The sequence below is a fragment of the Brassica oleracea genome, chromosome C1 (assembly GCF_000695525.1).
Source record: "Brassica oleracea var. oleracea cultivar TO1000 chromosome C1, BOL, whole genome shotgun sequence".
NCBI classification, from domain to species: domain Eukaryota; kingdom Viridiplantae; phylum Streptophyta; class Magnoliopsida; order Brassicales; family Brassicaceae; genus Brassica; species Brassica oleracea.
In genome coordinates, this window is record NC_027748.1 from 7,721,904 (window position 1) to 7,735,231 (window position 13,328).

A 13,328-nucleotide genomic window follows, 5' to 3' on the forward strand; every position below is an offset into this window, starting at 1 on the left:
TATATATAAAGATTAGTAAAATATTGTTTTATTGTCATATTCAAATATATTGTAACATTTCAAAAATTTAAAATGTTTTTAAAAAATTAAACTTTTCGCTTCATAGATTTATATTATCGAGTAAATAATTAAACATTTAGTTTTTGTTTAATTTTTTAAAATAAACTATATAGTTTTAATTTTGTTTTAATCGGTTTAAGGTAGTAAAGATTAATCATTGTTAGATAATATGATTTTTGTTATTTAAAAAAAACTCTTTATAATTTTAAAAGTTAACATCAACAAATGTTTAAATAATAACATATGAAGGTATAGTTTTACAACATTAAATTCTATCTATTTAATTTATATTATCTATAAATCCATTGGATCATCTATTGTTTTAATCCAATTATTGATAGCCTAATAAAAATTTCTGTTATGCCCAAAATTTAAATGATAAGATTAGAGATTAAATAATTGGAATTAGATTTTCATTGTCTCTTTTGGAATAAATATTTTAATATTTGTTGATGTTAACATTCATGTGTGATTTTTTTTTTAAATGGACCTAATAGACATATTATTAGAAAGTCATGTTACATTTATGAGAATATGTATATTAGGTCAATTTATAAGAATATGTTTATTAGGTTTAACATGACTTTCTAAGAATATGTTTATTAGGTCCATTTTTAAAAAAATCACACATGAATCAAAGTTGTGACTTCTGTTTTAATATATAAGATTTATGCATATATAAATCTATTTCTGATACATTTGGATACTCTAAATATTTCAGTTCGGGTCAGATTCAGTTCCGGTTCTCTAGATACCAAAGTTTTAAATATCTTCGAATATTTAACCAATTACGATTCGGATTTGGTACTACCTTTTGGATCGGAATCGCTTCAGTTTTTCGGATTCAGGTTTTTGATATGATATTTAAATAATATATGAGTTAAATACAAAATAACTCAAATAAATCAGTTAATCTTTCAATATATGAAGTCGTCTAATATTCAAAAGCATATTCAATAAAATAAATATATAATAGTAAGCTATAAATACATGTTACTGTTTCAAACAATTACTTTGTTGATAAATATGAAATAGCCTCGTACGGAGAATCGAAGAGCAGATATTTTAGCACGCAGTGCTAGAAGACAGCCGTCTTTCGTCGTTCACATGGATGCAGAGTTGCCGATTTGGTATGAGACTGTGAATTTTTTGTTGTCAAAAAAAAAAAATGAAAAAGCCATAAACGTCTGAAAATATAGTTAGTGTTAAAATATTTACTTAATGATGTGAAAATAAGATTTTTATGTATATAAAAATGATAGTAAATCCCGCGCAACAAGCCAAGGTCTAGTCTCCTATATATTAAAAGAGAAACATTACAATATTTGAAGTAGCCACGTATCATCACCACAATGATTCTTAGAATCCTTAGAGAATTAGGTTGGTCCATCTAAATATATAATAAGCTTTTTATTAAACTAACCATAAATTAATTATTAATATTCTCAATTCTTTCCTTAAATAAAAATTTACGGAATTTCCTAATGTGGTTAAAGTATATATGAAAATTAATGATTTTGAATCATAAAGATTTGATACAAATTAGTGTATTATCTATCATTTTTGTTTAACTTTAAGTTATTAAAATAAATAAAACAATCACATTAATCATATAATAAAAAATTATATATTTCTGTATATGTTATATTTTGATCTTTTTAAAAAGTTTCACATTGAAATTTTTATGATCCATGATTTAATTTTTTTTTATGACAAGATACTAATTATTACAAAATTATGTAAGTAGAAAGTCTCATATATATATATATTAATATCTTTTAATTAACCTATATACCATAGAAAATACATAAATATTTTAATTTTGAAATTTGTTTTGAACAATTTTTTTCTGATAAAATCTTTGAACAAATACTCATAACGTAATATTTAAAATTTGCATTGAATGTTTATAAAAATTATAAATTACTAAAACTTTCAAAAACATTGCACAATGAAAAATTGTTATCAGCGATTTATTTTTTTTGTTATAAAAGATTCAAATAAGTAGAACGCATCATTTAACAATATATCAATATTAAAATATACTATTTATCTATGTATATATTATGTAAATTTAGTTATATAAAATAGAAAATAGAAAAAGTGACTGTATGGATTAATAAAAATTATTTACATATTCAACCAATTTAATTATATATGTAATAGTTACTGATTTTTCATTATCCAATATATATATTATTTGTAATATATAAAAGAACATATAATATGTAAAATATATTTATATATACAATGTTCATTCCGCGCAAGGCGCAGATCTTAATCTAGTACTATATTACGAAACAAACTATACAATGAAAAGTGAAAACTATACTAACGCAAATAATCGTGTGATTATAGTACTTTTCGTAGATGACGTGGATATCTTATCCACCGTCGATTAAATATTTTCGCAGTGAACCCGCACAGCTCAACACCACCACCCCTCGGACCATCTCACCGCGTCTCGACCCAGAGGGCTTCCTCAGTCCTCCACAACTCTCCTCCCTTGCGTTCTTACTTCTCTCCCGATCCAAACTCTCACCATTCTACAATTTTTATTCAATTCGATTCACTCTCTCCCAAATCTCTAATCCGATCTCGAGATTCAATCCTCCCCCAGATCAACTTTTGTTTCGGTTCATGATTTTGATTCCGTGAGACCTTATGGATTCGCATCCTTCCTTAATCGGAAGGTCCATCGGCAACAGCAACCGATCCAGCGTAGATCTCGGCCGTTCAACGCCTTCCTCTCCTTCCCCTTCATCGCTATCCAAATCGATCTCCGATGCAAGTAGCCAGAGCCTCTCTTCGATCCTCAATAACCCGCACGGAGGCAAATCCGGCGTCTACGGCTCCGACGCGTCTTGGGTAGGTTGGTGGTCATCCTCAACCTCCGTAGCTCCCTCCGAGTTCGCGCCCGTTGCTTCGACCAAGCTCCCAGGCTCGGACCTCACCAGATCCGACTTCCACGGATACGTCTCCTCGATCTCCGACTCTCACGCTAGGTTCGAGGATATCATTAACCACTCGAGGGAAGAGAGCTCCGGGCTTGATCAGGAGAGCCACGTGTCCGGTTTAGCTTCGTGTCTCCGCGAGGTTCCTTCGCTCTACTTCAAGGAGGATTTCGCGTTGGAGGACGGAGCTACATTTCGCTCCGCGTGCCCTTTCTCGACGTTGACGGAGAATCTAGCGCTTCAGGAGAAGCTGTCGCAGTATCTTGATGTGGTGGAGCTGCATCTTGTGAAGGAGATCTCCGTGAAGTCTGATTCGTTCTTCGAGGCGCAGGGGCAGTTGCAGGATTTGAATGTGAAGATTGTTGAGGGGTGTAGTAGGATCCGTGAGTTGAAAGAGACTATTAGGCTCCTTGATAGGAATTTGGTGGATTCTGCTCGGCAGATTCAGGAGCTGAGCTCGACTAGGATTAATATGTTGGAGCTGCAGCGTAAATTGAGGGTCATTTTGTATGTCAATCAAGCTCTCTCTGCACTCAAGTTGGTATGTTTTTTCGTACTGATTCGCTTAGAGTAATGTCAAGGTAGCTACTTTTGTGTGTTTCCTCTGTTTTCTTGATAGAAGTTTGATTCTTTGTTGTTCAGCTTGTTGCGTCCGCAGATTGTGCTGGAGCGTTGGATATAACTGACGATCTCCAGAACTTGTTGGTAAGTTATCTGTGACTGATGTGGGGGTACTGTTCGATGGTTAGGATTATCTTTTGTAAGATGCTAAAATTGTTTTATATCCATTTTAGGCTGGGGATGAGCTAACTGGTCTACATTGCTTCCGTCACCTTCGAGATCATGTCACTACTTCCATAGAGTCCATAAACAGGTGCGAATATGATAACAGACTAAAATAGGCATTGTTCAGTTTGACTGTACTGCTCTTTTAGGAGAAGCTGGAGCTTTTGTTTACCGGCAGTAAAATGTTTCTTATATTCTTGGATAGAATGGAACACAATGAGACCCAGTCGGATTTCATGTTAATTGTGCGAAATACCTTACCAAACCAGCCAATTAATTCTGATCTAGTGATTATGTTTTTAGATTTGTTGTTAAGCCTCTTGGATTTTCTCAGATAGCGAAGGCAGTTGATATTTTGAAAAATGCTTACTGGGTGTTGCAGCTCTGTTTTTTCCTTCTTTGACATTCTTTGGCAGCTTTGGTTTATTCATAGCAAATAGTATTTCTGTAATCTGCTAAGGTCACTGTTTCTTACTGTTAATCAATCATTTCATGCGGCAGACATTTTTTCCGTCTGATGATTATGAATACTCCCAGGCTTGTAGGCATTTGTATCAATTAAATGTTCAGTATATTGATTTTCTGTAGTAGTGCTGCTTGGTAAAAGATTTAGTAGTTCACTGTTTTAGTTCACCTTCTATATTTAACTATCCTGTTTCTCTAGTACTCTCTTTTATTTGTGTATTTGGTCTATTGTCTGATGACTTGTTGATTTTTTCTTTGTAGTATTCTCACAGCTGAATTTATGCGTATCTCAATACACAATACTGGGGAAATAGATGTACTGATTTTATCTGCTGCAAAAAAACGTGGATCCATATCTTCTAACGGGGAGATGAATGAAGTAAGTCTCATCCGATACAGATGCATATTTTTAATGAATTTGGGCGCTTTTTTGTACCATGTGGAGCTTAATTGTGGGTGTAAAACTGAATAAATCTTTACCTGTGAGAAGCGGTAGATTAATCAGAAAATAAGTGGAAGAATATCCAGCATGACTCGTAATATTAATCTTCCACCTTTGCAGGTTAAGCTAGAAGAAGAAGATACGTCTACCTTATGTGATCGGCTTCTTCCTCTAGTAATTGGATTGCTACGAACGGTGAGTGGCCGTTCCTTTATTTTTTTCAACACATGCTAGCACTGAGGTTCACAATGATTTTTTTTGTTTTAATATCTTCGTTAGTGCTATCTCTGGTCATTATTGTTGGTTCGTATTAACTGTTTAGTCTGAAATATGTTTCTCATTTGTTTTTCTTTGAACTGTTTATTGTAGGCAAAGTTCCCATCAATTTTGAGGATGTATCGTGAGGCACTGACATCTGAAATGAAAAACGCAATCAAGAACGCAGTTGCTGAGCTGCTTCCAATTCTTGTTGCAAGATCGTTCGAATCTGATTTTTCACATGGGGAGCGCTCAGTAGATGTTGATGGTGAGATTATAATTATTATTACTATGTATTAAGATTGTCATGTGACTTAGTTTGTCTCATACATAGTTGAACATAAGTTTAGTACTTGAAATACTGTATATTTACATATACTTGTTTTTTTTGGTCCTCTAACTTAGTAACTTGATCTGAGACCCGGCTGGGACGTAGTATACATGGAAATTAGTTAACTGATGAAGAATGTTGGCTGAGGATTTATTTTTATCCTTCTTTTAGGATAATGTATTTTACTTCGCTGGTAGTTTGTCTCTCCAGAATCCATTCTTATTCCTAGTGCGTATACAGGTGGTGGATTATCTCTCGCGAGCAAGTTGAGGGCTCTGTCATCTGAGGCATTTGTTAATCTCTTAACTGCTATATATAGGATTGTTCAGGTAATATATGCATCAATTATGAATATTTTTTATTTAAACTAGCATTATAGGAAGTACTACATATATTGTTTCTGTTACACCATTGGCAGCATCTTTATTTTGATTTTGATACATATACCTTATTGAGGCTTAGATCTTTTCACCCCCTTAAGCAATTAGACGATTGGTTAAGATGTAACATGATTTCATTTCATTTAGTGAATGCAGGCACATCTTGTTCGGGCTTCGGAAGTGAAAAAGGCAATTGAATGGATCCTCTGCAATATCGATGGACATTATGCAGCTGATTCCGTTGCTGCTGCAATTGCTGTTGGTGCTGTAGCGGCCGAATCAATCCAGGAAACAGGTTTCCAAGGCGAGCCATTAGTGTCTTCTCCATTGGGTAAGGCTATCTCAAAGGCTTCTCCGTTGCAGAGAAAATCAAGCGACACATCAAGCTTGATAAACATGTCACGAAACTTCAGGTTTTCTTGTTTATATTTTTATTTATGTATTCCAAATTGTCGCAGTTGCCTGTAACACAAGCCTTTGTTATACTTGAAACTAATTAGGTTTTTATTTTTCTTATTTATATAGGGCCGATGTCTTGAGAGAAAACACAGAAGCTGTCTTTGCGGCCTGTGAGGTTACTCATGCTAGATGGGCAAAGCTACTAGGAGTCCGTGCTCTTCTTCATCCAAAATTGAAATTGCAGGAGTTCATGAGCATTTATGATCTCACCCAAGAATTTATAACAGCTACGGAAAAGGTATTTGTTCAAAACTTTTCTTTTCATAAAAGAGATAAGAAATTGCATTGCGTGTTCTTGCGTGACTTTTTAATGGAAATTATCAGATTGGCGGACGGTTGGGATCTAGTATTCGTGGGACGCTGCAATCACAAGCCAAAGCCTTTGTAGATTCCCAGCATGAAGCTCGGGTTAGTCTCTGTATATATACCTTTAGAAGTTTTACAGAAAGACGTCTACATCTCTGTTTACTTTCATGGCTTACAAAAACAAAAGGGAGAAATAGTTATAGTAAGAGCAATATGCCCAAAGCCATCTCTATACTTTGTGCAGCAGAAAGGTTAACTTACATTTGATAACAGAGTAGTGTTGAGCTACATTGACTTCATCCCATAGATGCATTTTCCGTAATTATTTTACCATCTAACTTCTTTCATTATCAAGTGTTCTGGTCGTTATTCTAAGTTTTATCTTGCTTTGCTGTAGATGACAAAACTGAAAGCTGTCCTTGATCAAGAAACATGGGATGAGATGGATGTTCCCGAAGAGTTCCAATCGATAATCAGTTCTCTTTTCGCATCCCAGGAGTTGATTTCTAGGAAAGTTGATGATGCTGATACTATAACATACCACAGAAACCCGCTCACTCCCAATGGGTCTCTCACTTCAGGAGCTGAAGATCAAAATACTGAACGACGAAATGAAAATTCAGAATCTAGTGAAGGTCCTGCAGTTAGTAATGCACAAGTGAAATATATAGTTTCACCTGAGTCTCTTGAAAGAAGCAAGGCTGGTGTATCTTCAGTTGCGAATAATCAAAGTAATCAGAAGGCGGGAAAATCTAACCTTTTCTATCAAGGAGTTGGTTACCACATGGTAAACTGGTTAGTTTTCTTGTTATGCATCGTTATGTTATATATCCGTTTTCTCTAGTTCGAGTGGCTGTTGATTAATGAATATTTCTCTCTACGCTCTATCTATTTGTACCGTTTGCTAGGTTTGATTCCTTAATGTTTATGTTAGCTGCTGTCCTGGCTGTTAATTTTACTTTTGCTGATGCAATTCCTTGTATGTCTGCAGTGGGTTAATATTACTAAAGATGTTGTCAGAATACATTGATATGAATAATTCTTTGCCAGCTTTGTCCTTGGAAGTTGTTCTTCGTGTTGTTGAAGTTTTAAGATTTTTCAACACTAGGACATGCCAACTTGTTCTGGGGGCTGGTGCTATGCAGGTATAAATATGCTTTAAATGTAGAAAATAGTAATGGTCATTGCTGATTAGTTTTACTGAGTTTTCTAGCCAATGATCTGTGATCTGTTGCGTAACCAGATGTACACCTGACCTATTTGTCTTTTGCAGTTGAACTTATTGACATAAATTTTGGTTCTTGTTTACGCAAAATAGATGTAATCTATAATATTGACCGTTTGAGTGGCCATTTTCATGCTATAGGTTTCTGGTTTAAAGTCCATAAAAGCAAAGCACTTGGCACTTGCAAGTCAAGTAATCGACTTCACTTACACTATTATACCTGGTAGGTGATATTTTGTCATTTTTTTCTAGTTGTTGCAGTTATAATGTGAGTTTAGCGGAGTTAATAATGTATCGTTCTTTTCTGGTCCTAGAATCCAGAAGAATTATGTTTTCAAAAGTACCTGAGACGAGAAAGCCACTCTTGTCAGTAGAGATTGATAGAGTCGCTCAGGTATGTTTTTCTCTTTGTCTGCTGCCTTTTTTTTCTTTCTCTTTACTCTTACAGGTTCTAAGGTTTTAAATGTCGTTGCACGCCTGATAAGAATGTAGTTGAAACAAAATGCACACCTGTTGTTCATCTCTAGGTTCCTAGAATATAAGTGTTAAGATGGCGGTTTTAGTGTCCGTTTTCATTAATTTTGGATTCTCGCCGATTGTCAGGATTATAGGGTTCATCGAGATGAAATATACGCAAAGCTGGTCCAGATAATGAGAGAAAGACTGTTGGCGCATCTTCATGGGTTGCCAAAAGTTGTTGAGAGCTGGAACAGACCACCAGACAGCAATAAACAAACTAAAGAGTTTGCCTGGCCACTCACAAGGGTGATTTATTCTCATTCACTAATCTTATAAAAATAATAATTTCACTAATCTTATATAGATAATAATAGATGTTTAAAGTGCATTTTGTTTTGCAGGAAGTTGGCTACCTTCATCGGGTCTTATCCGAGACATTGCATGAAGCAGATGTTCAAGCAATCTTCAGGTAAGCATATACGCAACTTTCGTAGAAAAACCAAGGCTGCACTAAATAGTACATTGGACCAGAGTTGACGTATTGTAGGATAGTAGGCAACCAGTTGTTTGAATTAGAGTGAAGTCAAGTTAACAAAACAAGCAATCTTGTGCTAGGGCACCTCAGATTGCATTTATAAGAGAGATCTCGATAACTATCAAATAGTCTTACATTTGGGATCTGAAGAACTTAAATTTTATGGCTACAGAGATGAAGTTTTCGAAGTTTTCTGTTATTTATCCTTGTTGCCAACCATGTGTCGAATTACTTGCAGTGGTTCACTCATCTTTTAGCTTTATAGTATAAGACAACAGATTACTGTTTCTTTATTATAAATGCATAAGGCAGGAAGTACTCTTGCGGGTTCTACTGTCACTTACTTTACCTTACATTTTCATGGTATTTGTAGGCAGGTGATTTCAGCCATCCACACCCAAACTTCTCAAACGCTTTCAAACTTAGAGATAAGCTCTCCAGAGGCAAAGAAAAGGTAGCTTCATATCCTTATATTTGAAAAATAAACCAACTTAACTTCTGTAATAAACATGCGTCTGGTTTTAATCAGGCTGAAGCTTCATGTTGAGCTTATCCTCAAATGCATCCGATCGTTACCATCCGACAATGCCAATGAATCAGGCATCCCAAACTGGGGACAACTAGATGAATTCTTTGCACAACACTTTAAAGAAGAAGAAGAAGAAGAGGGAGGCGAAGCTGAGTGATGAAGGCGTCTTTGTACATCAATTTGTTTCTTCTCACTTCCTATATAAAGTGAAAAAAAAAAATCAGAATTTTGGTATGAGGATGGATGGATGCTCGTCTTGTAGATTTAAATTACAGGTAAAAGATTCCTTCCTTCTGCTGCCTCCATTGCTAATGCAAAACCACTCTGCAACCAAAGACACCGAATCAAATACAAAATTATGAACTATAACCGTAAATCGTCTCATCGGTTTCATCTTGGTTGACTAAAGTGATCCTTGTAGATCGTGAAAAGCATAACCACGTTTTGTTTAGCTACTGCAGAATTTTGATAGTTTGGAACCTATTAAATGCAGGCATATTAGAGTTGTGTGGGATCAGATGAATGTTATATCAAACTTTGAAGTATCTCTGTAGAGTAACATTGTCTCTTCTCGTTTGGATTTTCAGGTTACCTCAATGTTGCTTTTTATTATCCTCTTCAAATGCGAGTTGTAAGAGGTACGAGTGAGTGATTGGACACAAGATCTTAAGAGAGGCAGTAGATTTAGACGTCTATATTTCTCTTTTTCAGTGGCAGAAACGTTTAAAGTGATTTGTATTGAGTGTTTTCATTTTAATAAATAGTTTGTTTTGAGGATTTTAAAAATTTAATCATCAGTTAAAAATATTAATAAGCTGCCCACGATTCAGCGTAGAAAATTCAGACCTAATACATTAAATATTACAAGAAAATTCAAACCTACCTACCTATCTTTGTGTTACATTTGTTATACTGATTTTTAAATAAATTATAGAATTGATAGTATAAAATAAAGGGCAATTCTTCGGAAAGGACTATTTTCAAATTTTAATCAGAAAAATAGATCATAAGGAGAAAAATGACCAAAATGTTTCATTTAATAGGTAAAAAAACTCTAATACCTTAGAAATATAAAAAAACAATAATAATAAAAAAAATATATATATATATATAGATTATATGTTTTCAAATTCGAACTTTTTTATAATTTTTTTATAATTTTTTTTTTCAAAATTTCTTTTTGTAATTCGAAAATACTTTTTGAATCTATTTTTAAAATTTTAATTTTCAAAATTTTAATATTTATTTTTTATTTTATAAAATTTTAAATATCAATCTCAAATCTCACCCCTTAACTAGTTAACCCTAGGAGTATAAGTGTGTATTTATCTCTTTAATGAAATATTTTGGTTATTTTGATCTCTAAAATAAACTGACAATACACTTAAATAACAAATCTGTTAAATGTATTTAACAGTGTCCGAAGGCTCCATCTATATATTTTTTTCTAAAATATAAAAACTCTATTGTAGAGGTAGATTTGTTCTCGAAAATATAGAGACAAAAATTAGGATTTTTTAATATTTTTTTAAACCATTTTTAATGGTTCATTCTATTTTTTCTTTTAAAATAAAGTAATATATCTATCTATCTATATATATAAAGATATGTTTTACTCATTCCTAGGCCATCGACGTAGGAATCCACGTCACTAAGTCAATTCATGTACATGCGACATGTGTCTGGGTGGTTGAAACTCACTGTTTCAATTAAACCTGTTTGATGGGCTTTATTTTTTTTCGCAGCCCAACATGACCATCTCTACTGCAAGACTTCATCGTCGCCTCAACCTTGATTTCTCAGCAAGACATCTTGCGACTCCTCATGTCATCTCTGTGGCGGCTCCGCGATTGCCTCCCTCCGTTGCCGTGACCAAGCTTCCTTCGCGATCAGAAGCCACGTTATCTCCTAGCTCCCAAAGTCGTCGATCTCACTTCCAATTGTAGAAGATCTCAAGCCGCGGTAGCCAATCTCACTTCTATTTTCGTCTGAAGATCGTCTCCGACTCTTCCACTTCGTCATCACCGTTTTGGCTCTCTGTAATTCGTCGCTACCGCGACCCACTTTGATTAATTAATTATGTTCTTAACTCCTTTCGTCTCTTTTTATATAGAGATTTCAGTTCCTCGACATGTTACTCATAGCGTCTAGGGTTTCGGTCCAATCCCATCTATGTGGATTAGTTTCTCACCCAAGAGGATTCAATAACGTTGTTTGGAAGTTCTTCTTGGATTGCTCTTCCTCCTCTGGTACATATCTCCTGCAATCCAATTTCTCTAAAAATGTTTGCTTTAAAAAAAAATGTGTTTCTTTTACTTTTAAGCATGTGGAATAGATGACGAAGTTTCCAGGTTTAGGTCACTTAGCTAACAATCACACAGAGATCAATGATGACTGTATTTCAGTTAATTGAACCTTTCTTACATTATTAACAGATCCACCATTGGTTAACACTTCTAAAAGGCAAGTGGAAAGTCTACGGCTGTTTACCAAAAGCTCGCTTAGAGACACTTTCCAAAATTATGACATGTTCCTAAGAAGCCATAAAAAACAGATCTATATGACAATAAAGCAAGAGAAAGCATGGTATGAACATCAAGGACACCATCAAAGAACTTGGTATGAACAAATTGGTCTAATTAAATTTTTTCTTTGGTGATTTCTGTTTATGTATGTATAAACACACTCTACACCCATATTTCAGCTAAGGAGTTCAAAGATGATCTCACCCCAAGAAAGTCATCTATAAAGCTGATGATCCAAAACGAGCTCACTAAATTAGCAGAAGTGGTAGATGAAGGAGAGGAAGAAGGGGAGAAAAAATAAGAACTTGGTAGGAACTTTTGTTGATGTTTTTTAAAAAAATAAAAAAATTGTTGATGATAAGTTTGTGAAGATACTAGAGGTTGTCTGATTTTAATATGTTTGTGTTTATAAGCGCTGCTCTAATGTTCTATCTTTCAATGTGATAGTTGTGTATCTGTTAGAGTAGTACTTATGTTTGATTGATTAAAGTTGATGAGCCGTATTTGGATCTATCTTACCGTTAGTCAAGGTTTTAAGTTTGATATGTGTTTTCAAATACGTTGTAGAGAATTGGTATACCAAGAAGCTTTCATCAGTGGCTGTTTAGGACTGATTGTGTATCAGTTTCATCTTGATTAACTTGAACCTGTTCTGAAAATATTCTGAAAATTGATTTTGATCTATGTTTAACGGGTACGCTAACTTGGGGCCATCTCGGGTTTGATTGGGGGGATGGGTACGGCTCGGATTACTTACATATTATAGTTTGCTTAAGATGCTGCAAAGAAGTTCTTAGCAATGTCCTCTCCATAGTGACTATGATTCTTGAAGATGACAGCATGTGTCTTTCTAGTTTCCCTCATGAATTTCTCTTACACTTCTTTGGTTTGCTCTGTGGTGTGTTAGGTTTGATGCAAAAATAGTGATGGGGAGTGTAAGAGGGAAGAAGATGATGTTGGTCAGTGATTCTTTGAAACCAAAGAATGTATTTCTCTTTCTATGCTTCCTTAGTACTCAAATCCCAGAAAGTTCAAAATCCAAGGACATGTTTGGTTTCTTCACCTTCTTATCTCTCAAGGTAACTTTTCATATTCGGGCATCCATTGAATTAGCTCTGCAGTACATTCCTGCTAGGATACTGATCAATCAATCTTATGTAGGCTTACAATGCAATGACTGAGTACTTTTAGGCACCATTTCTTCTACAATCGAATTGAGATAATGATACTGTTCATACAGTATCAGATCAGATTATGAGGAGAAGACTCCATCGGTAAACATGGTAGGCACTGGCCAGAAATTGACATAGTTGTGTTCAACACATACTTTTGGTGGAGAACTTACGTCAAGATGAAAATCGTGTATATTTTAAATCACGAAGTTAAAAACTTTGCTCAAACAGTTTTGCAATGTTTCTAACCAAGCTAACTTGATGCATATAACATAATATCAAAATACATTTGGTGTACACTCTTTTATTAGTTAAGCTTTTCTATAGTAATTTAAAAGGAGGTATTTGTAGTTTTAAATGTTGTAAATGTTATATACGACTGATGTAATGGCTGAAAAACCTCTATACATATTTCATTTTAAAATAACACCCAACTGCTATA

At 34.4% G+C, this 13,328-nt stretch overlaps 1 protein-coding gene and 1 long non-coding RNA gene across 4 annotated transcripts; both read left to right on the plus strand.

Annotated features, from left to right (window-relative positions):
• The first annotated feature begins 2,400 nt into the window (after positions 1-2,400).
• On the plus strand, positions 2,401-9,972 carry LOC106305620 (vacuolar protein sorting-associated protein 54, chloroplastic). 2 transcript variants are annotated; one of them, XM_013741983.1, is made up of 19 exons: positions 2,401-3,555; positions 3,657-3,719; positions 3,809-3,888; positions 4,527-4,644; positions 4,828-4,902; positions 5,077-5,233; positions 5,537-5,625; positions 5,833-6,089; positions 6,202-6,373; positions 6,460-6,543; positions 6,839-7,236; positions 7,433-7,586; positions 7,808-7,889; positions 7,981-8,060; positions 8,270-8,431; positions 8,527-8,594; positions 9,034-9,114; positions 9,190-9,464; positions 9,777-9,972. In XM_013741983.1, the coding sequence occupies exons 1-18, from the start codon at positions 2,725-2,727 to the stop codon at positions 9,344-9,346; spliced, it is 3,108 nt and encodes a 1,035-aa protein (XP_013597437.1). In that variant the 5' UTR covers positions 2,401-2,724; the 3' UTR covers positions 9,347-9,464; positions 9,777-9,972. The 2 variants fall into 2 exon arrangements, with proteins under 2 accessions (XP_013597437.1, XP_013597430.1); XM_013741976.1 differs by lacking the exon at positions 9,777-9,972 and having other exon boundaries at positions 2,725-3,555; positions 9,190-9,548.
• A 995-nt stretch (positions 9,973-10,967) lies between these two features.
• Positions 10,968-13,313, plus strand: LOC106305756. 2 transcript variants are annotated; one of them, XR_001263055.1, is made up of 6 exons: positions 10,968-11,228; positions 11,303-11,438; positions 11,625-11,808; positions 11,894-12,022; positions 12,622-12,793; positions 12,876-13,313. It is a non-coding gene; the product is annotated as an uncharacterized LOC106305756 (long non-coding RNA). The 2 variants fall into 2 exon arrangements; XR_001263053.1 differs by having other exon boundaries at positions 10,968-11,438.
• Positions 13,314-13,328: the final 15 nt, after the last annotated feature.